General features: G+C 49.0%; 1 protein-coding gene across 2 annotated transcripts; it reads right to left on the bottom strand.

Annotated features, from left to right (window-relative positions):
• Positions 1-15,326: 15,326 nt before the first annotated feature.
• On the bottom strand, positions 15,327-22,443 carry CDX2 (caudal type homeobox 2). Of its 2 annotated transcripts, none has more exons than XM_045377123.3 (3): positions 21,598-22,443; positions 18,038-18,179; positions 15,327-16,550 (listed from the first exon to the last, which is right to left on the bottom strand). In XM_045377123.3, the coding sequence occupies exons 1-3, from the start codon at positions 22,136-22,138 to the stop codon at positions 16,412-16,414; spliced, it is 822 nt and encodes a 273-aa protein (XP_045233058.2). In that variant the 5' UTR covers positions 22,139-22,443; the 3' UTR covers positions 15,327-16,411. The 2 variants fall into 2 exon arrangements, with proteins under 2 accessions (XP_045233058.2, XP_005585593.1); XM_005585536.5 differs by having other exon boundaries at positions 18,034-18,179.
• Between the last annotated feature and the right edge of the window lie 625 nt (positions 22,444-23,068).

Below are 23,068 nucleotides of genomic sequence, written 5' to 3' on the forward strand. Positions count from 1 at the left end.
TTTAAAGCTCCTTGTTGGGATCTAAGAAAGGTATAAGGTGGTCCTTTGTAGACTCTTTCAAGTAGACAAAAGGCCTCCTAAGGATTCTAGGGAAGTCTTTCAAACAAACTCTAACAGTGGGGCTTCTGAAAATCTCAAGGGCATTGCTGCACTACAGCTTCATGGGGAGCTCAAGGTAGAGAAGAGCTTATCACAAAGAGATTTGTGGGTGTAGCCTTATCTAATGGAATGGATTTTATAAACTGGTACACTGGAAACCCACAAAGATGTTAAAGGAATTATATCAGCTTGGTTTGAAAGGAACAGATAGTACAAAATAAAATAAGGCTTCCCAGACTTCTAGTCAGAAAGCAGACTGAAACTCTGCACAGGCTACTTTTTGTTTGTTTGTTTGTTTGTTTGTTTGTTTTGAGACAGAGTCTCAATCTGCCGCCCAGGCTGGAGTGCAGTGGCACAATCTCGGCTCATTGCAACATCTGCCTCCTGGGTTCAAGCAATTCTCTGCCTCAGTCTCCAGAGTAACTGGGATTACAGGCACCCGCCACCACACCCAGCTAATTTTTGTATTTTTAGCAGAGACGGGGTTTCACCCTCTTGGCCAGGCTGGCCTTGAATTCCTGACCTCATGATCCACCTGCCTCAGCCTCGCAAAGTGCTGGGATTACAGGCGTGAGGCACTGTGCCCAGCCACATACAGGCTACTTGTTATGGAAAAGAAAGGATAGCTCAGAAAAAGGGAATAAAGACTTATAAAACAGACGAAAAAGTTCCAGAGAGTACTTTGCAACAAGCAGGACAGGGCCCTAATCAATTCATGCGCAACATATGCTTGGATGGGTTTCAGAATTAACATAAACCAATGACTGTTACATGTCTCCATTTTCCACACTTTAGAACAAGAGAATTTATGCACATTATCCTATACCTATATCACTTTGTGTTGGGTTTATTTGGGGGAAGAGTGGCAGAAAATGTTTCTATTTATTTCACACATTTTCAGATCAAGAGGAACCATATTCAAGCAATCTAACTGAAGGAGCTTAATCTTCACCTGGACCTGATTTATATCATGAGACCCTGGACCTTGAGCATAAGCCTGGTGCTTTAATGAGATGAAACTTTGGGAGGAAAGAACTTGGAGGTGGAAGAATGTAAATAATTTGTGCACATGGGGCAAACTGGAAGTTTGAAACATCGCTGCAAATTTTTTGATATTCCTCCCATGGAGTGGTGGATTTATGTCTCTCCCTCTCAAACCTGGAGGGCCTGTCACTTCTTCAATCAACTGAAAATGGTGGTGGAAGTGACACCATGTGATTTCTGAAGCTAGGTCAGAATAGTACATATAGCTTCCATCCTGTGTACAGGGAACACTGACTCTTGAAGCTCTGAACCACTAATGTTAGAAGTCACAACCCTGTGGAAGCCCAAGCCAAATGAAGAGGAACTCTGGTTAACAACCCAAAGTAAGCTCAAATTTCAACTTTGTTTTAGCCCAGACGCCAATAAAGAAATCTCTAGGTGATTTCAGCCCCAGACATTCAATTCTTCCTAACTGAGGCTCCAGACACTGTAGCATGGAGACAAGTCATGCTTACATACCCTGTCTGAATTCTTGTCCCACAGAATCCATGAACATAATGAGATTGTTATTGTGTGACACAAAGTTTGAAGTTGTTTGTTGTTTGACAGTAATAACAGAAACACTGCTATATTAGTTTCCTGTGCCTGCTGTAACAAATTATCACAAACTTGATGGTTTAACACAACAGAAGTTTATTCTCTTGTAGTTCTGGAGACCAGAAGTTTACATTGTTATCACTGGGCCAAAATCAAGGTGTTAGCTGGGCCACACCCCCCTGGAGACTGTTGGGGAATACCGCTTCCTTGCTTCTTCCAGCTTCTAGTGGTTGCTGACATTGACTGTGTCAAAGCCAATATCTACAAATTTCTCTCTGTTCCTTGTTCACATTGCTTTCTCGTGTGTGTGTGCATGTCTGTGTGTGTGTGTGCACGTGTGTGTGTGTGTGCGCGTGCGTAAGATGAGACAGGGTAGAGGGAATCTCTTCTGTTTCTCTCTCTCTCTCTTTTTTTGAGATGGAGTTTCGCTCTTGTTGCCCAAGCAGGAGTGCAATGGCGCGATCTCAGATCACTGCAACCTCCGCCTCCTGGGTTCAAGGGATTCTCCTACCTCAGCCTCCCAAGTAGCTGGGATAAGAGGCGCACACCACCACGCCCAGCTAATTTTTGTATTTTTAGTAGAAATGGGGTTTCACCACGTTGGCCAGGCTGGAACTCCTGACCTCAGATGATCCACCCACCTTGGCCTCCCGAAGTGCTAGGATTACAGGCGTGAGCAGACTTCTGTTTGTCTCTTATTATGACATTTGCAATGGCATTTAGGGACCACATGAACAGTCCAGGATAACCTCTCCATCTCCATATCCTTTTTTTTTCCTAGACAGAGTCTTGCTCGGTCATCCAGGCTGGAGTGCAGTGGCACAATCGCAGCTCACTGCAACCTCTTCCTCCAAGGCTCAAGCGATCCTTTCACTGCAGCCTCCCAGGTAGCTGGGACTACATGTGCCCACCGCTATCCCTGGCTATGTTTTGTATTTTTTATGGAGACACGGTTTCACCGTCTTGCCCAGGATGGTCTCAAATTCTTGAGTTCAAGTGATCCACCTTCCTCGGCCTCCCAGAGTGCTGAGATTACAGGTGTGAGCCACCACACCTGGCCTCAAAATCCTTCATCATACCTGCAAAGACTCTTTTGAGCTGGATTTTGATTTTTTGTTTGCTTGCTTTTTTATTTTGTTTCTCATACAAAGTAATGTTCATAGGTTCTAGGAATTAGGACATGAATATCTTTTGGGGTGCCTTTTTCAGCCTGCTATCACTGCATAGTTGCAAAATATTACCCTGTATATCTCTTGTATCTTGCCTTTTTAAACGTATTAGCCAAAACAAGCATTCCCATGCCATTACATACTCTGAAAACAGCAACTTTAATGGTTATGTAATATGCTATTGAATGAATGTAACATAAGTTAGTTGTCCAAAACCTTTTTTGTTGTTGTTGTTCTTTTAACTTTTATTTTAGGTTCAAGGGATACATGTTCAGGTTTGTTACCTGGGTAAATTACATGTTGCTGGGGTTTGGTGTACAAATGATGTCATCACCCAGGCAGCAGTGAGCATAGTACCCAATGGATGGTTTTGTTTTGTTTTGGAGACAGGGTCTCGCTCTGTCGCCCAGGCTAAAGTGATGATCTTGGCTTACTGCAGCTTCCATTTAAGCGATTTTCATGCCTCAGCCTCCTGGGTAGCTGGGATTACAAGTATACACCACCATACCTGGCTAATTTTTGTATTTTTAGTAGACATGGTGTTTCACCATGTTGGCCAGGCTGGTCTCAAACTCCTGACCTCAAGTGATCCACCTGCCTCAGCCTCCCAAAGTGCTGGGATTACAGGCGTGAGCCACCGAGCCCAGCCCCAATGAGTAGTTTTTGATCCTCATCTTTCTCCTACACTCCACCCTCAAGTAAGCCCTGATGTGTATTGTTCCACTCTTTGTAGCCATGTGCATTCAATGTTTAGCTTCCACTTATAAGTGAAAACATGCAGTATTTAATTTTCTTTTCCTGGTCTCTGGCTGTATCTGTATTGTTGCAAAGGACATGATTTCATTCTTTTTTATGGCTGTGTAGTATTCCATGGTGTATTTGTACCACATTTCCTTTATCCAGTCTACCATTGATGGACATTTAGGTTGATTCCATGTCTTTGCCATTGTGAATAGTGCTGCAGTAAACATATGTGTGTGCGTGTGTTTATGGGAGAATGATTTATATTCCTTTGGGTATATACCCAGTAATGGGATTGCTGAGTCAGGTGGTAGTTCTGTTTTAAGTTCTTTGAAAATCTCCAAACTGCTTTCCACAATGACTGAACTAAACATTCCCACCAGCAGTGTATAAACATTCTCTTTACTCCACAACCTCGCTACCTGTTATTTTACTTTTTAATAATAGCCATTCTGATTAGTGTGAGATGATATCTCACTGTGATCCAAAACCTTAATGTTGGACACTTATTTCCAACTCTCTACTTTTTTGTTATTTCCTGAGACTAGATTCTAGATATGGAACTTAGTGAGTGTGAGCAGTTTACGACTTGTGACTATATTGCCAGATTGCCATTTAGAAATAAATATTAATGTATTATTTTATTATTCCTGTGGGTGCCTGTTTCATCATATCCTTACCAGCATTGAGTACTGGATTTTTTAGTTTTGGTTATTATTTGCCCTTTTTTTTTTTTTTTTTTTTTTGAGACAGAGTCTCGCACTGTTGCCCAGGTTGGAGTGCAATGGTGTGATATCGGCTCACTGCAACCTCCATCTCCCAGGTTCATGTGATTCTCCTGCCTCAGCCTCCCAAGTAGCTGGGATTACAGGCGCACCCCACCACACCCAGCTCATTTTTTGTGTTTCACTATGTTGGCCAGACTGGTCTCGAACTCCTGACCTTGTGATCCACCCACCTCGGCCTCCCAAAGTGCTGGGATTACAGGCATGAGCCACCGCACCTGGCCTTGCCAATATGTCTTTAGAAGTCTATGTTTTCTTCTCATTTTGTATTGGATTCTTTATAGGTTAGCAATTTTTTGGCATTCTTGTAGCAAATGCTTTTTCATCATTTTGTTATTTGCTTTTAAATTGCAGATATGATGTCCTTAATTACTATCTACTGTTTCCTTTGTCACTTCTCACTCTACCTTTATACCTATAAAGTCTGCATTTTTTTTTTTTTTTTTAGATAGAGTTTTGCTCTGTCACCGAGGCTGGAGTATAGTGGTGTGATCTCAGCTCACTGCAACCTCTGCCTCCCAAGTTTAAGCGATTCTCCTGCCTCAGCTCCCAAAGTGCTGGGATTACAAGAGTGAGCGGCCGCACCTGGCCCAAAGCCTGCACTATTCAGAGAGCAAACTCAATAATGCTTGAAATTGCACAGTGTTTGATGTCAGAAAGGCCTAAATTAGAATCTATCTCATAGAAATGAATGCTGGCTGTTTTAAAGCTTAAATAAAATAATTTAAGTTTAAAAATCAAGCATGAAGGCTGGGATATGCAAGTACTCACTCCATTTCTTTTGGTTCTGTTTACTAGAAAAGAAAAATCATCGAAGACAAAATGCGAATGCCCAATAAACATGAAATGTGCTCAACCTGCTTAATAATTTCAGAATGAAAAATTAAATTGGTTACCATTTTCTGTCCATCAGATTGGCAAAAATTTAAGAGATAATGTCTAGGGCAAAAGAGGATATGAAGAAAGGGAAACTCACTCAAGGGGACTGTGAATTGTGTGACTTGCTAAAGTTTTTTGGAAAGCAATGGCTATCTTTACTAGAGCTTTAAAATGCACACATTTTTTGACCTACCATTTCCAATTTAAGAAATCTATCCTTTAAAAATACAAAACTCCAAAAGGGTATACGTAAAAAGTTTACCTTTATATGGTTTGTAATAACAAAACACTGACAACAACCTAAATGTTCATCTGTAAGGAAATTGTTAAATAAATTGATTTTAAATTTTTTCCCACTAGAATTAAGTTCCCCAAGAATAGGGATTTATAACGGTGATGATTACTGCTGTTTTCCCAGCACCTAGAACATAGTAAATATTCAAAAGAAATGATTGAATCGATAAAATTCTATTACATCTTTATTTACATAATGCAATGGACATTTTAAAAATTGATGTGATTTATGTGTAATGACCTGGGGAAATGCCCATGATATATTATTAAATGATACAAGCAAGTCACAAAGTAAAGTGTGACTTCATTTTTGTTTTTGTTTTTTTTAAAGGACAGAAAAGAAAGAACAAGATTATATGTAATACATATTTGTGTAGGCACAGAAAAATTCTCGAAATGACGTCCAACAGAGTGTTAACATTGTTAACAGAGGGATGGAATTGAAAGGATGGAGGGGAAGTTACTTTTTTCTTTTCACATTTCTGCATTGTTTAACCTTCTTGGAAGGAATTGTTTGTGCAAGCCCTTAGCTCAAACCAAACTAGACTTTACTATGGGAAAGTCAGTAGGCTCGAATCCGCACACACATCAGGGAACAGTGAGCTTGATACTGTTACGTATTCTTTGTACAGCATCGGTTTGTTGCCTTTTTAAAAGTATCTGTTGAACACTGGTAAATTTTGCTCCTCGCCTCTCGGTAGTCGCTCGGCCTGTTCTTTCCAGCAGGTATTTCTCCTGCAGAACCTGCCGGCTGGCTCCCGTCCTTATCTCTGGACTGCTTTGGAACCAGCGCAGCTTCTGTGGGGCAGCTACTGTGTGCACGCTCGACCTTTGCCACCCTCCGCGCTGATGGGAACTGGAGGAGGATGTGGTTTAGACACAATGTGGCCCAAGCGTCCTTGTTTCCTGAATATACCCCAAAGTACAGTCCCATCTCCAGTTTTGAAAGAATTCCCCGAGAAACGGGGCTTGAGTGGAGCGGGTGGAGGTGAGAGTGGAAGATGAGGTGTTGGAGAAGCCCGGAGCATGGGGCCTCTATTAATATTAACTTTTATTAAGACTTGGCCTTTCTTTCCCCGGGGTTTCACAAAGCAGGAAGTCAAGGGCAGTGGAACAGGGAAGGGAACTGGCAGGAAGAGAAGACCTTGAGTAAATTATTTAGCTGTGACACGAGATTAAGAGTGATCCCACCCTCCTCCCTGCCCCACACACCCTAAAGTGGGCCCAGGTTGGGGAGCAGCGCTCCAGCCGCCACTAATCATGGAAGCCCAGGGGCGAAATCAGGTTCCCGGGGACCTGGAAAATTGCTGGAGTCTGGTGAGAGGCAAATCAGGAAGTGTCTTTATCGGAGATGAGATGGAACCCGGCTTTGGGGCGCAACCGGGCTCTGGGGGAGACTGCGTTTGCCCAGGTGGCGGGCCGCGCCTTCCGGTGGCTGCGAAGAGAAGGAGCGGAGGTTTCAAGAGCCACAGCGCCTCCGCGAGAGTGGAAAGGAGTAGAGTCGCTCGCGCCTGTTGTGCGAGACGACTCCCCGGGAGACCCACCCGCAGCCCCGCGCCCTTGGCCGGGAGGCCAGGAAAGGCACCGAGGCGGCCGAGAAGGTCCGCGGGGTACCCCTCAGCCCCTCCTGCGGCGTCTCCGGCTGCTCCTGCTCAGCCTCTCGCTGCCCGCCCTGAGTCCCAGTTCTCAGATCGGCCGCAGGGCTGGGGACAGAGGCCGCGGGGTCCCGGACGCTTTGCCCGCTCAGCTGGAGCAGCAGCGCCCCCTGCCGGGGATCTCGCGCAGGCGAGACAGGCCAGACGCCGGAGGCCGCGGGCGGCGGCCCCTCTGAGGGGCGGAACACAACAGAGCTCCCTTTGCGCGTTCCGAAAATCAGATCCCTCGGGCCTGGTACAAACATCGCCGGCCCAGGTCGTCCAGCTACAACAGGTCGAAGGCCAGTGCTCCAGGCGTTCTTCGCCAGGTGGCTTTGGCGCTCGCGGCCCAGGTTCCCCTCACCTCCGCGCCGTAGTTACGCGCGCCTTTTGAAAAGCACGGCGTCTTCAGGTATAAGGACAAAAACAATCGCGGACACCACACTGTTCGAAAGGGGAAAAATAAAGTGCCCGGAATCTCAGGGCGCGACTTCCGGGGCGACGGGCGGCGGCGGAGAGGCGCTCCCAGAGCTTCCCACCCGGCAGGAGGCCGCGGCGCCGGGACCTCGCCCGCCCCCACCGTGCGCCACCCCTCGGGAGACGCCGCAAATCTCTCCAGAGAGCCCCAGGCCGCCGCGGAGACCCAGCCATGACGGGCAGCCGGCCGAGACCGGCCGCCTGGGGCAACAGCAGCGGGACACGAGCCCCCGGGCGCCCGCTGGGAGCACGGGGAGGCACTGGGCTCAGGGAAGCTGCGCTCCCAGTGGCCTTGGGGGAGGGTCAAGAAGCCCGGGCCCCGCGGCGGGCGGGAGCGGACGCGACTGGTCCGCGTAGGCCGCAGGGGTAGGGGCGGATCGCTGCTACCTGAGCTCCATCTGCTCTGATGGTTGGGGTAGATCCGCGGAGATGCCTGAATACCACGCCCAGCGCTTCCCCAAGCTGTGTTGTAGACAACGGGCCCGTTTGGGCATGAACAAAGAAAAAGTTTCATCCATTTTTCTGTCTGAGACATTCAAAGACTCAAATCTAGACAATAGTTTCTCTGAGGTAGAAGTGTGGCGGGGGCGGGGCGGGTGGGAGTACACTAAAAGTTAGGGTGAGGAGCTTGCTTCTTGCCTATTTTGTCTGACTACAGATTTGCAAAAGGAGCACCCGGCTTTACTCAGTAATACCAAGCCCTCCTAGAAACTTACCCACTGAACAGCTTCACATGGCATGATCATTTGATGAATCGCTTTTTAGTTTCCCATTCCGGACAAATATCCACCCAAGAGAACCAATCATAACACTGGGTGTATTAATACATGTCAAGACTCTCATTTCTCTGTAGACATGATAAGTAAATGTCAATTGTTGGTTTTCTGTAGACTTGTGATCACCCCCAAGAACTGTCATTTTCCAGTTACCAGAATCTGAATCATTGTCTAATGTGCTATGTGTATAACAATATATCACTAACAGCGATCTGAAAGTGTAAAGATGTTTATGTAAAATTCATAGATATGATGAAAATAATAGGAATGAATGAAAATACAAGAATCTGGATTTCTAAAATATGCATTATTTTTAATAAAGTGGTCCAAGGGAAAAATAATGTTTTAATTTTTTATGTGTGGATTCCAGACAAGCAGTCTTTCTTTCTTTTTTTTTTTTTTTTTTTTTTTTTTTTTTTTTTTTTTTGAGACGGAGTCTCGCTCTGTCGCCCAGGCTGGAGTGCAGTGGCGCGACCTCAGCTCACTGCAAGCTCCGCCTCCCGGGTTCCTGCCATTCTCCTGGCTCAGCCTCCCCAGTAGCTGGGACTACAGGCGCCCACAACCGCGCCCGGCTAATTTTTTGTATTTTTAGTAGAGACGGGGTTTCACCGTGGTCTCGATCTCCTGACCTTGTGATCCGCCCGCCTCGGCCTCCGAAAGTGCTGGGATTACAGGTGTGAGCCACCGCGCCCGGCCAGTCTTTCTTTTTGTTCTTTCTGCACTCTTCTACATTTCTGTATTGTTACTAGACAGTGATCTCTGCTTCTGACTTATTTATGTCTTTTTTCTGTTTGTTTCTGGCAATGCACATAATAAGAAATATGCACATTGCTATTATTATTCACAACCACTGAGGAAAAAAAAAAGCGGCAACAAGTAGAAATAAAAGAGGTCTCAGCCACAGAATGGCAAGAAACGTTATATGTTTTTTAGGGCCACTCTTTGCACCTCATTTTAGAGATAGGTTGCTATTTATCAGCTTACTGACCTTGGGAAGACCCCAACCTCTGAGCTACCACTTCCTCATCTGTAACCTGGGGATCCAGTGAGGTAATGTAAGCCAATGTAGCATTGTACGCTTATGACTAGACCCCAGTCATGACATGAGTTGCTTCTGTCTAGAAAATAGAGGGCTGGCAGTGCGCCTTGGCTCACGCCTGTAATCTCAGCACTTTGGGAGGCTGAGGCAGGCAGATCACAAGGTAGGAGTTCAAGACCAGCCTGGCCAACATGGTGAAACCCTGACTCTATTAAAAATACAAAAATTAGCTGTGTGTGGTGGCGCATGCCTGTAATCTCAGCTACTCGGGAGGCTAAGCCAAGAGAATCACTTGAACCTGGGAGGCAGAGATTGCAGTGAGCCAAGATGGCACCACTGCACTCCAGCCTGGCAACAGAGCAAGACTCCTTCTCAAAAAAAAAAAAAAAAAAAAAAAAGAACAAGAAAAAAAGAAAAGAAAAGAGAGGGCCGGGTAAAGTGAAGACTGAAAACAGAATCTTGTTCTGTTAAGTTTTGCTGTAGCTGTTGTTTTTTAAATATTAGCTACACAGAATGAAAGAAAAATACCCAAAGTGTATTTCGTGAGTAGGAAACAGAGGCTGCCCTGGTCATTTTTAACAACTCCTAATCTGTGGTTTAGGTATATAATCCTTGTTCTTGACTCTACTAATTATCAATAAGTTAAAATTATTTAAGTGCCACATAACAAGCCATCATAAGTCTGTACTACAATGACTTTAGCTCTGCATTGTTCTTCCTTGTTTGCTTCCCTGAGGTTGGAGAGGAACTTATCAACTACCACTTGCATAAAACCTATTATCATCATACTACAGATACTAAGTGTGATGATAGCACACTGTTGATCCTGAAAGTTCTGAGATAACACATGAGCAATTACGAAAAAATTCCTTTTTAGTTTTGAAGTTAAAACTCAAATATGAAAGTGCATGAACTGCCTGGGGTTTTTACTTACCAATAAAATATTGGACACATAAACCCAGTACATGATATAAATATTATTTTTAAGTAATTGTGCGGGTGAAGGGATGGTTTGGCAATCATTTCATCGCAGGGAAGTCTTTTTCATGGATCAAAACTGGTTGTGTTGTGGTTTATGGATTAGATCTCTAGAACAGAATCACCAGGATCCTGCTTTACTGGTCATTTAACTTTGGGGCTCTGGCAACCTGGTTGATATTATCTATATCTGCTGTGGTTAATGACAAATTCCAATTGGGAAAAGCTGTTGTTAAAACAAATGTAATGTTTGGGCACTAGAGATGCAGGAGCCAAAAGGTCACCTAAGTGCTGCCCCCACCTTCTCTGGACTGATTCCTCCAAGAAGAATGTCAAGGTAAATGTTGGTATAATCTCTGGAACTCACAGAGTCTACTTTCTTTATTTGGAATTTGAGAGTTTTTTTTTTCTAAATCTAATATCATAACCTTCTAGAAAGTCATGATATTTTATATATATATATGCCTATATGTATAAATATGTATAAAATATCTCTATCTTTATTTATATGTATGTATTCCTCTGATTTGTAGCTAAAGAAAGAAGACAGTAGGTGATTCTTTTGGCCCAGTATCACACAGCTAGCCCCACAGCCATCTCTAAAACCTGCTTGGTTTGTTAAAATCATAGTGCACCCACTCCAAGAAGAGCAGAAGGCAAAAGGAAAAAGGCAAAGGAAAATTGACTGAATGTAGGAGTTGTGGGGTTGAAAATTTGTGCCGTCTAAGTGTGATTAAGAAGATAAGTTAAATGTTTATTTTAAATATTTACAAATTAATCTACATTACTCAGATATGAATGTTTTTGTTATACTCTGAAACAAAACCAAGTTAATGCAAGATCTGCTGCTGTAATTTTACTGTAAGGGAGAATTCTGGAGATAAGAGTAAAACACTTTTCTTAAAACAACATCTAAGGATGAATCAGCCTTAGAGAATTTAAACCTCAGCACCCTCCTGGGTGGTTCCTGAAAAGCGCAGAATTAATATTGAGGTGTTGGGGTAGAAATTGTCTCAAAATAAAGAAACTTTTAATGCCATCTAGTTAGAGTATCTGCCTGTCTGCTCCTTTTGGGTTAAGAGTGTGCAGATGGCTGGGCGCAGTGGCTCACGCCTGTAATCCCAGAACTTTGGAAGGCCGGATCACCTGAGGTCAGAAGTTCAAGACCAGCCTGGTTAACATGGTGAAACTCCGTCTCTACTAAATACACAAATATATATATATATATATATATATTAGCTGGGCATGGTGGCAGTCACCTGTAATCCCAGCTACTCAGAAGGCTGAGGCAGGAGAATCGCTTGAACCTGGGAGGCAGAGGTTGCAATGAGCCGAGATTGAGCCATTGCGCTCCAGCCTGGGCAACAAGAGTGAAATTTCGTCTCAAAAAAAAAAAAAAAAAAAAAAGTATACTAATAAGAAGGTTCTCAACTACATCCTCAACTAATCTTGATTCTCCTAAGTACAGCTAGAAACTAGATGTTCTAGTTGGGAACATGTCTTCTAGTAAATAAAAGGGCAAGTAAGCTATACAGACCAGCAACTTGTCGCCACATCTGGAATACTGCTTAGTGCCTTGCCACTCAAGATTTTATGCAGATACTTAGAAAGTGGCGATCAAGAAACAACATACTTCAGGCAATTTTGACAAAGTAAGCAAAGCTAAATGCATTAGAAAAAAAATTCTGGGAAAGGGTTATTCTATCATAATTTGAGAAATTATCTTGCTCAAAAGCTCTTTGTAAGGACTCTCCAGCACTTTGCAGAATACAGTACAAGAAGCAGCTCATATTGTGACTAGGGTCTAGTTATAAGCATACAATGCTACCCTGGCTTACATTAATTACCTCATTGGATCCCCATGTTACAGATAAGGAAGTGGTAGCTCAGAGGTTGGGGCCTTCCCAAGGTCAGTAAGCTAGTAAATAGCAACCTGTCTCTAAAACGAGGTGCAAAGAGTGGCCCTAAAAATATATATAACTTTTTGACCAAAAATTAGCTGGGCATGGTGGCGTGCGCCTGGAGCTGAGGCAGGAGACTCTTGAATCCAGGAGGTGGAGGTCACTGAGCTGAGATCACTCCACTGCACTCCAGCTTGGGCGACTGAGTGAAACTCCATCTCAGAAAATAAGTAACTAACTAAGTAAATAAATAAACAAATAAAATAACTTTCCTTGCCATTCTGTGGCTGAGACTTCTTTCATTTCTACTTGTTGCTTCTTTTTTTTTTTTTCTGAGTAGTTGTGAATAACAACAGCAAGAATATTGCTATGTGCATATTTAGATTGTTATTTAATATTAGTTTTCTTCACTGATGTAGACCCCTTTCTGCATATTATTAGAAAGAAGTGAAACACATTGCAATGAAATATTCGTTGCTTTCATTAGCAGTCCATCGTGTTAACTTTATTGGATGAATATGACAAAGCTACGAATTGTTCACGGCGGGGAGTCGGGTGGGGTGGAGACTCAGGCTGTTTATTCTCCATAAATACTTTTTTGTTTGTTTGTTTGTTTTTGAGGCGGAGTCTTTGTCGCCCCGGCTGGAGTGCAGTGGCTTGGATCTTGGCTCACTGCAACCTCCAAGACTCCCGGGTTCAAGTGATTCTCCTGCCTCAGCCTCCTGAGTAGCTGGGATTACCGGAGCGCGCCACGATGCCCGGCTAATTTTTGTATTTTTAGCAGAGACGGGTTTTCGCCATGTTGGCCAGGCTGGTTTCGAACTCCTGACCTCAAGTGATTCACCCGCCTCTGTCTCTCAAAGTGCTGAGAGTACAGGCGTGAGCCACCGCGCCCGGCCAATAGAAAACTTTTTTTGACCTCAGTTCCACAATACTGATAGGTTTTATTCCCATAGTTATCCTAAATTTCCGGTCTTACCATATATTAATACTGTGTCCACATTACTGTAAGTTTAGGAAGAAAACATCTTGTGCAAAATGACCCTTTTAGAAAGGTATAGTCCCTCTCTGCCAATTTTGTTTTTCTTAAACATTCAACAAATCCAAGAATCTCCCCTGCCTGACTTAGTTTGAACTTAGTTTCAACAGGCCCACGGCCAACGTAGAAATATCTTGCAGCGCCCGGGTTTGGGCTCAGCCAGAGTTGGGAGAGGCGCGTGCCCCTCCCAGCTGGGTGAAAACTGGAACCTTTCCGGGTCCACGAGCCCAAGCCCCATCTCTTCCCAGAGCGCGCGCGCCCTCTGGAGCCTGAGCCGACTACTGGACGCGGTGGAGGCGTGGGATTCGGAGGCCCGCACCCCCAGCTCTGCGCTGGAGGCTCCAGGATCCGCGAGGTCATCTGGTCTCAAATAACCTCAGGCGCCCCTGTGCAGGCCTCCCTAAACTCCTCGAGCTGCGCTGCCACTCGTGCCACATCCCTCGTTCCGTAGGTATTGCTCCCGGCGTGACACAGTTGGCGTTAGAAGCGCGGTGGCCTCACTTGCCAGAGAGGGTCCTGGTTTTGCACCTTTTTCCATGGCGCAGGAGGCTTGCCAGGCGCTCGCAGCAGCGAGCCGGGTGCTTGCATCTCAGAGAGCAGCCGAGCTCCTTTCCCTGGCCCCGTACCCGCGTACAAGGGGACCTAGCCCCGGGAAGGGGAAGAACTTGTAATCGCTTGCAGCGGGACAAGGTCGACTTTTGAACCTCTAACCACTAAGCAAACAACCCATGTGCTCTTGCTCCACTGTCCAAACAGGGTTTATTGACAGGCGTTTCACGGCAACGCATAGCAACCGCAGTGGCTAGGGGGCGGGCGTGTGGGCGCGGCCGGGGCGCGGGGAGACCTGCGGGGCACCGGGGCTCAGACCGGCCCTGACCCGGGACCCCTCGCCCAGCGGACCCGGACAAGGCTTCCTCCTCTGCCCGGCACCCCCCAACCCCGCGCCCCACACTCCTGCCTCTGGTTTCGAAGCCAGGCGCCCGCGGGCCAGGCCACCGGAGCCCCTTTCCCAATCCTGGAGCTGTATACGCCACCCGGAAGGGCTGCGGAATTGGAGAGGTGCTGCAGAGGGTCTGTACCACTTGCTGTCTCCCGGCTCTGCTCATCCTCCCCAACTGCCCTTAAGGCGCCTCCGTGGGCGCGCTGATTAGGCTCTCGGATGTTGGTGGGAAGATCGAAACGAAGGGCTAAGCGCCCCTCGCCCAGGTCCTGCCCGGAACGCTGAGCTCGGTGGCCTCCAGGATCAAAAATCTCAAAGACTGCACCCCGGTGCCCAGTGGATCGGCCAACTGACAAGCAACTGTCACTAAAAGGATCATTTTCTATTGGGTCTTGCAATCTTGTTTGTGGGGTGATTGGGTGGGAAGTGGGGCGCGGTCCGGGATAAGGAAACTGCGAGGACAGAAGAAAGTGGAGGTAGAAAGGGCTCACAGAAATGCCCAGTGATTTACAGAAGACTAAATTCATGGAAGTGCTGTCTTGGGAAAGTAGGGGGATTTTTTTTAAAAAAATTTAATGCTCACGTTTAACTAGCTGGGTTGTGGGGTGTCCTTAGGAGGGAGTCACTGCAGAAGGGAACTGCCTGCTGTTTGCGAAAAGCCTCCATGTGGATTTGGTGAGATGCTATGACGGGGCCCTCTCACCCCCACCCCCCATAATTTCTGGCTGCTGGGAAGCAGCTGGCCATTCAGATGTGCATTTTGCCCAAAGGCACCCCCAGGAGAGCCACGCATTCCTAGGCTGGGCTCAGGCTTGGGGGCAGGGAAGGTCTCAGAACCTGCTCCTTCAGGCTTCTGATGCTCTGGGGTAAAATGAGCCTGTCCTGATAATCTCCACTCCCTCTCTGAATTTTCCAAATCAGCTCGCAAGCAAAGAAGATATTTCATTTCTTTAAAAAATAGTTGCAGACAAAATCTGAAGATAAATACAGAATCTGAAATCTGGAAAGCTCATTTATCTCTTTTTCTTTTTAGAAAAAATTCAACTGTGTTCAAATACTCCCCACTTCCCTTCACCATATCACTTCTTCCCCCCTGGATCCAGAAGGCTTTGAAAACTCTGGCTTGGATGTTACACAGACCAACAACCCAAACAGCAGCAACAACAACACAAACCCCCCAACCCCCTTCTTCATCAGCCCCAAGATTGCGAAAATGACAGGAAGTCCAGGCTGGCTCTGGCATTTATAGCACTGACATACATTCAGCCCAGAGAAGCTCTGGTGACAGGTTCTCTAAACAAGTCCCTGTTTGGGCCCCCTGGTCAGGCCTGGAGTCCAATAACCACCCGTCATACCACACCCTGTGCATACACCAGCCAAGCCTTTCCTGGTCTGGGAAGGGAAGAGAAAAAAGACACAGGCCACCTGGGGGTTCTGCAGTCTTTGGTCAGTCCAACTTTCTATCTCAGCTGCCTTTTTGGCTTCTGCAGTGTAAACCTTGCCTGCCCGGAGGCAGGAGGCCCAGCTGGACCTCCGAGGGCCATGAGCAGGCTGGCCTCAAGCTTGCTGTTCCCCTAAGTCCCTCTCTCCCCTCAGCTCTAGCCAGAGGTGCAGCCTGCAGATCTAGGATGAGAAGAGCTGGGGAGGAGGCTGAAGGCCTCGTTGGTGTGGTCAGTCCAGGCAATGCTTCTGCCAGTCCTGAATGAAGCCCAGTGGTGGCTCTCTGTCTCCTCAGTGGCAGAGAGAGCCGGATGGGAAAAAGTAAAAAATCTGGGAGAGTATATTTCTTGAGGCCCCAAATCCCACTTGTCTTACTCCCGGCTCCCATTTTTCCTCGGAGAGCCAGGTTTGTAGGTCTACGGCTGTGGGTGGGAGGGGAGGGGTCTCTCCTGAGGAGTTTTGCAGAGTCCACGCTCCTCATGGCTCAGCCTGGAATTGCTCTGCTGCTGCAGACTCCTGTGGGTCACTGGGTGACAGTGGGGTTTAGCACCCCCCCAGTTGGCCCCAGAACCCCAGGGACAGAGCCAGGCACTGAGGCTTGCAGGGAAGACACCGGACTCAAGGGCTCCTGGACACTTCTCAGAGGACCTGGCTGAGGCTGGGGAGGCTGTGGTGGCGGCGGAGGCGGCTGCGGCGGCTGCTGCTGCTGTTGCTGCTGCAACTTCTTCTTGTTGATTTTCCTTTCCTTTGCTCTGCGGTTCTGAAACCAAATTTTAACCTAGAAATGGAAAGGTGGAGAAAAGCACATGGTGGTGAAGATGCCAGGGAAAAGAGGAATAGTACCCAGCAGTATCATCAACATCTTCCGCTCCAACTACAGAACTCCAAGTCCTTCTAGAAGCTTTCTTTGGGCGTCCCCATAACAGCCCAGCCCTGGATCCGTTCTCAGGTCCAATTCAGCCTCATGGGGAAGAGTCTTCCTCCTTCCTTGCTCCCTGGGTTTGCTTTCAAAGCAACTTTTATCTACGCATTTACTGGACAAGTGTAAAGTCTCAGAACCAAGGAAAACAGAAACTGCAAGGCCCTGTCTACACAGCAAAGGGAGGCCAGTGCTGGGTGGTGTACTTCAAATGGCAACCTTTGACCCCTCAAGGCTAAACTAAAATGTAATTTTCCTCACCTTAGAGCTGAAAATGAGATTTAATTGTGTGGCTTCCTGGCTGTGAAGTTGGCCTGTTTTTCTAGACGATATAAATAAAATGTTCATGAACCAAGTCTTGTCCCTCTAGTTTTTATGAGAGACTGAGTATTTTATTTAGTTTATTTTCTTAGGTACAGTGCTAGAAACAAAGAGAATAGGTCTTTAATATGTCTTTATAGACCCAAATGGAATTCTGGATTAAACTAACACCCCTGGCTTTTTTTTCACACTTTCTATATCCCTCAAAAGAGAGAGAGAAAAAAAATCAACAACATCAAAAAAAGAGGACTAAAGGTAGAAGGGGACCTTTAAAAAAGTACTCCAGGGCTAGGCACAGTGGCTCACACCTGTAATCTCAGCACTTTGGGAGGCTGAGGCAGGTGGATTGCCTGAGGCCGGGAATTGGAGACTAGCCTGACCAACATGGAGAAACCCCATCTCTAATAAAAATACAAAATTAGCCGGGTGTGGTGGTGCATGCCTGTAGTCCCAGCTACTTGGGAGGCTGAGGCAGGAGAATCACTTGAACCTGGGAGACAGAGGTTGCAGTGAGCCGAGATCACGCCATTGCACTTCAGCCTGGGCAACAAGAGCAAAACTACATCTTGGGGGGGAAAAAAAAAGTACTCCAGGCCAGGCATGGTGGTTCACACCTGTAATCTCAGTACTTTAGGAGGTCAAGACAGGAGGATCACTTGGAGTTTGAGACCAACCTGGGTAAGACGGTGAGACCATCTCTGTAAAAAATTTAAACATTAGCCAGTCATGGTGGCTGGAGCCTGTAGTCCAAGCTAGTTAGGTGACTGAGGCAGGAGGATCCCTTCAGCTCAGGAAGTCAGGGCTACAGTCAGCTATGATTGTACCACTACACTCCAGTCTGGGCCACAAAGCAAGACCCCATCTCTATTTAAAAAAAAAAAAAGTGCTCCAAAGACGAATGCTTGCATCCTCCTGCTTCAGTCTCTCCACAGATTTAGATGGCCCCTGCAGCCAGATTTTCTAACTCTCATGGTCCTCTCCCAGGCAGTGGCCCGCCCGGAGGGAGCTAGGAGGTCCCCACCTGCCTCTCAGAGAGCCCCAGCGTGGCGGCCAGCTCGGCTTTCCTCCGGATGGTGATGTAGCGGCTATAGTGAAACTCCTTCTCCAGCTCCAGCCGCTGGTGGTCCGTGTACACCACTCGGTATTTGTCTTTCGTCCTGGTTTTCACTGTGGAGGAAGGAGAAGTGAGGGCTGAGAACTGCAAGGCAGCCCATCAGTCATGGGTAATGACAAACCTCCCTAACCCAGGGACATTTCTCTTCCTCCACCACCCCAGGGGGCCCGGGTTTGGCTGGTTCCTGCCAAGTCTGACAAGACCCCCCAGAGGGTCCTGTGGGGGGAGGGTGTGAGGCTAGTGGAGGCAACTAAACTAACCTTAGTATTAAGTGGTTTTTAAAAATTAAGAAAAGTGGAAACCTAATTCACACAGAAGATAACAGAATGTAACCACCCTTTCAGTAAACCAAATACAGTACTGGCATATATTTGACACCAACGGAAAGGGGGCAGGGTGAAGTGGCCAGGATCCTGGAAACATCTAGATTTCCAGGTCTAACAGAGATGGAAGCCCACTCCGAAAACAGCTGTCATTGTGGGCACATGTTGTAGAGGAGGTGTGGGGGTTACTACTTTGCTTTACTACAAGTGGAAAGCAGGGTACAGGAGCTGACAAGTCGCCGGAATCATCCCCCAGACACACCAGGCCCATCTGGTGGAATTCTGAGCTGGGCTCTGGCAGAGGGAACAGGCAGCAAACCCCTCCGGCTAGGGACACTTTATACCTGCCCAATCCAGGTTTGGCTGGTACTTTTTCTTTTTTGACCCTCCATTTATTCCTGCTGCAAACCTGGCCAGAGTTATCCTGACCAGTGATCTATGCTCATTGGATTGAGTCAACATATTAAATCCTAGATTGATTGTTTTACTGAAGGGCCTTGACAAATAGTGTCCACAATGTTGGAGCAGGCCTGAGCCTGGCGTCTCCACCAGGTCTGTCTTGGCTCAGCCCTTGGCAGAGCCCTGGCCAGAAGCTGTTCTCTCTGGCTCCGTCCCACTTTTGGGTCTTCTTGCAGCTGAACAGGTTCAATCTCCCAGTGCCCAGTCCCACAGAAAGATCTGAAGGGCCTGGGAGTTGCCTGGAGGTGTTTAATGTCCCGCAGGCTGACTTTGTTCAGGTAAAACTCTTTGCAAACCACAACAAAAGCGTCCTGGGAAGATACAGGCCTGATCAGAGGGAGCTCCCCGGAGCCGCTGAAAGGGGAACACAGCCGCAAACAATGCAGGACAAGGCGATCTTATCAAAGAAAAGCCCTTTCAATGCCTTAATAACAACCACATTCTGTTTGAATTACCACTACTGAGCAAATGGCGGCCCCGGCTTTCATCCCCCTCCCCACCAGGCGTATTAACATAAACACGGCCCTGCAGGCGCATTTGAATGGCCCGACCCCGCGCCTGCTATGAAAGTAAGGGGAACTAACGCGACTTTCTCCGCGGTGGACGCTCGGACACGCGTGACCGCCTCAAACCCACTCCAGGCCATTGGTACTCGCCCCTTTTTACAGATGAGGAAATGGAGAATCAGACCAGGTCACGCAGACAGCATCAGGCGGGGTTGGCACCGGAGCCTGACTGGAGCCACAGAGGACACCCCCGGAGCTGGGGCTCAGGGCAGTTCCCTCAGCCGAACACCCCAGGAGGGAGACTCGCCTGGAAGTACCTTGGAGCGACCCTTGCTCGGGTGCTGCCCCTTCAGTGTCCCAGACGGGCTGGGCAACGCGATGACCAGACCCTGTGCGCTCTTCGGCCCGCGCCCCACACCCCCTGGGAACCTAGGAGCGGGGCTGTGGAGGGGTGGGATGAGAGGGACTTGTCAGAATTCATTATTGACTGCGAAAGTCACCACCCTCTTTCCGGGCCCTAAAAGAGACAATGGCAGGGCCGGGAAGGTGTATATCAAAGCAGGCCGGGCCGCGTCCCCCCCATCCACCCCTTGACAGATGACGCTCCGCAGAGGAGCCTGGCTCCGGCCAGCGGGCTGCGGCCACCCCACATTAACATCACAAGGGCACCCGGCGCCGACTGCGGCCTTGCCACCTCGGCGCAGGACTTCACATCTGCTGACCTCGCGGCCTGGGCTCTGGCGGCTTCCCTCCCGCCCCCTTCCAGGCCCTCAACCCGCGGCCACTCTCCCGGGACACGCAAAAGTCTTCCTTAGGGCGTGCGCGACCTCCGCCAACCGCTCCCCAGACATGCGCTGTAGAAAGTGGGTCTTTGGGAGCCAGGATCTGGGAGCCCCTGCCAGGAGGAAGGCGCCTCCTCTTGGAGAAGGGACCAAACCAAAGCTCTGGGGCCCACCCGAGGCTGATCTGTGGCCTTCTCCCCGGACGGCCGCATTCCCACCAGGGCTCTCCCTAGCATGTGCACAGTGATGCAGAAACCGATGCCCAGAGGCAGCCCCCAAAGGGCGCTTTGATTTATACTAGCTGTAATTGGCTATAAACTTCTGCCAAGTGCCCATAACCAGCGTGCCTGCCCAATTGGGGCAGCAAGGAGCGAAGCAAGAAAAGCGGAAGCGCTGAGGGCTGTGGAAAGACTTGATGAAATAAAGGGGGCACTCAACTAGGACTCTCCCCACCGCACTTCCTTGCCACCTCTAGGCACACTCGAACACCAGAAGGGGCAGACCCGGAGTCAATGAGCCCCACAGTGCGGCAAACCTAGGATCTTTTTCAGATGCACACACACACTCAAAGACATCCCTGAGGCCCTTTAAAGGAAGCTGTGGGAAAATGACCCCTACCTGGAGCAGCGGCTTAATTTCCACCAGGGTTTCCTCCCCGTCTCCCTGCTCTCTCCGCAGACGACTGCCCCTCGGTTTCTTGCCCCTACCCCTCCAGCTTTTGCTTGAAATGACCCCTTCACAGGTCAGAGGTTCAGAGACGGGGCGCGCCCCCGTCGCCTTAGCAGCTGGGGCCAGCACCTTCTTCCCAGCGACAGCAGCTCTACCTGGTCTGTCTGCTCGCTCTACCTTGAATTGGCCTGAATGGCCAAACACTGTCCCACGCACAGCCTAGCCGTCCCCCGACACCCCCCACCCCCCTCCAGGTCAATTCTCTTATTAGATGGCTCAGATGGGGAGAGAGAGCGGAAAGAAATGGCCTAGATCTAGCCCAAGAAGGTTCGAGCCTCCCTCTCTCCTCCGCGGCCAGGAGCCACGCAAGCAATGCATGCGGCAGCAAGTGGGGGAGCACGCGATTCTGCCCTCGTCCAGCAGTGCTCACGCCGACATTCCCTAGAGCTTCCCGAAGATGTCCCGGGGTTGCGAATGAGGAGCTATTGAAAAGAGGACGCCTGAACACGGTGTTGTGAGACTCATAATATTCCTTCCCAGGCTCTGTAGGTCAGAGAAGCCCCGAGGGTCCAGAGGCCCCCGAATTTGTTCCCGGACCGTGTCCCTCCTGGCGCGGAGCTCCCAGACAGCCCGGGACACCCCTGTGCGTAACGGACGGGCGGACGCGCAGCAGCCAGTGGCTCGGCCCGCGCCTTCCCAAGCAGGGTCGGGCAGGGCTCAGCCTCGGCTTACCTTGGCTGCCGAGGGACTGCTGCGTCGGCTTCCGCATCCACTCGCACAGGTTCCGCCGCTGGCCGCCGGGGGACAGCTGCTCGGCAGCAGCGGTGGCGGCGGGCCCAGGAGGGCCGGGGTTGAGCGTTTGCAGCAACCCAGAAGCGCAGGAAGGCGCGGCGGCCGGGTGGTGCGGGTGGTGATGCGCGTGGTGGTGCGGGTGGTAGTCAGCGGGGCTGCTGTAGCCCATGGTGGCGGCCGGGGAGCCCCCGTTGAGGCCGTGAGCCACGGCGTTGGCGGCGGCCGCGGCGCCTCCGGGCGCGTAGCCATTCCAGTCCTCCCGGAGTGGGGCGCCGTACGCTGCCGGCCAAGACGGCCCTGGGGACTGCGCGCTGTCCAAGTTCGCTGCCGCTGCAGCCGCGGCCGCCACGTGATAACCGCCGTAGTCCGGGTATTGCGGGGGGCTGACGAAGTTCTGCGGCGCCAGGTTGAGGCCGCCAGAGTGGCGTACGGAGCTAGGGTACATGCTCACGTCCTTGTCCAGGAGGTAGCTCACGTACATGGTGGCGAGGGCCCGGGAGCAGACCTCACCATGCTGCCTGGGAACGGACGCTGGAGGCTGCCGGGGGGCACGAAGGGAAAGGGGCGAGGGGGCTCGAGGAGCGGCGGGTGGCTGCGCCCCAGCCTGCGGTGCTCTGCTGGCTCCTCGCGGCGCTTCTGCCTCCGAGGCGGTCCCTCCCTCTGGCCTGCCTCCTCCCTCCCTCTCTTTCTTCCTTCTTTCCTCCCACCTCCTTCCCACTAGGCTGCAGAGGCGGGGAAGACCCGCCACAGGCTGGCGTGCGGAGCCCCAGGCCGGCGGCCTTCCGTGATTAACGAGTGTTTACAAGACTCTATTAGTAATGACACAGACACCAATGGTTGGAGACGTCGAGGCGCAGCGCGCACTCAACGCACAACCCCCTGAAACATAATTTGCATTTTAAAAGATAAGGGGGGGGGGAGGTTCGTGAGAGGGCAGCGACCTGATCACAGCTAAATATTCAAACCTTTATTGTTAAGAGCTTCCTCCTTCCAACCTGGTGCACTTTAACCTCCAATCACAGGTTCAAAGAATGAAATCAAGAGACTTACAAAAGACAGGGGAAGAGAAAAGGCTATCTTGGTGGGAATCTGAGCTTGGAGACAGGAGCAGTGGTTGTTTATGCATTTGCAGGGAAGGGGGCGGTCAAGAAACTCCTTCTGTCCCAAAGAGAAAAGAAAAGAGAAACCATTGCTTTGATGAGAACGTTTCTGACCAACCTGGTAGGTGACAAGCAGAGAGCCCTAAGAGATGGGCCATTCCTTCCCGCCCTGTGCTCCTGGCCCGGACGACTGCAGCCCTAAACAACTGTCACCTCCAATCAGTTATTTTCTTGCCCAAGGAAATTACTCGCCCTCCGTACAAGATAAATTATGATCCGAGATTCAGGCTGCATCTCTGACTTCATCTTAC

This window comes from Macaca fascicularis, chromosome 17 (assembly GCF_037993035.2).
Source record: "Macaca fascicularis isolate 582-1 chromosome 17, T2T-MFA8v1.1".
Taxonomy (NCBI): Eukaryota; Metazoa; Chordata; class Mammalia; order Primates; family Cercopithecidae; genus Macaca; species Macaca fascicularis.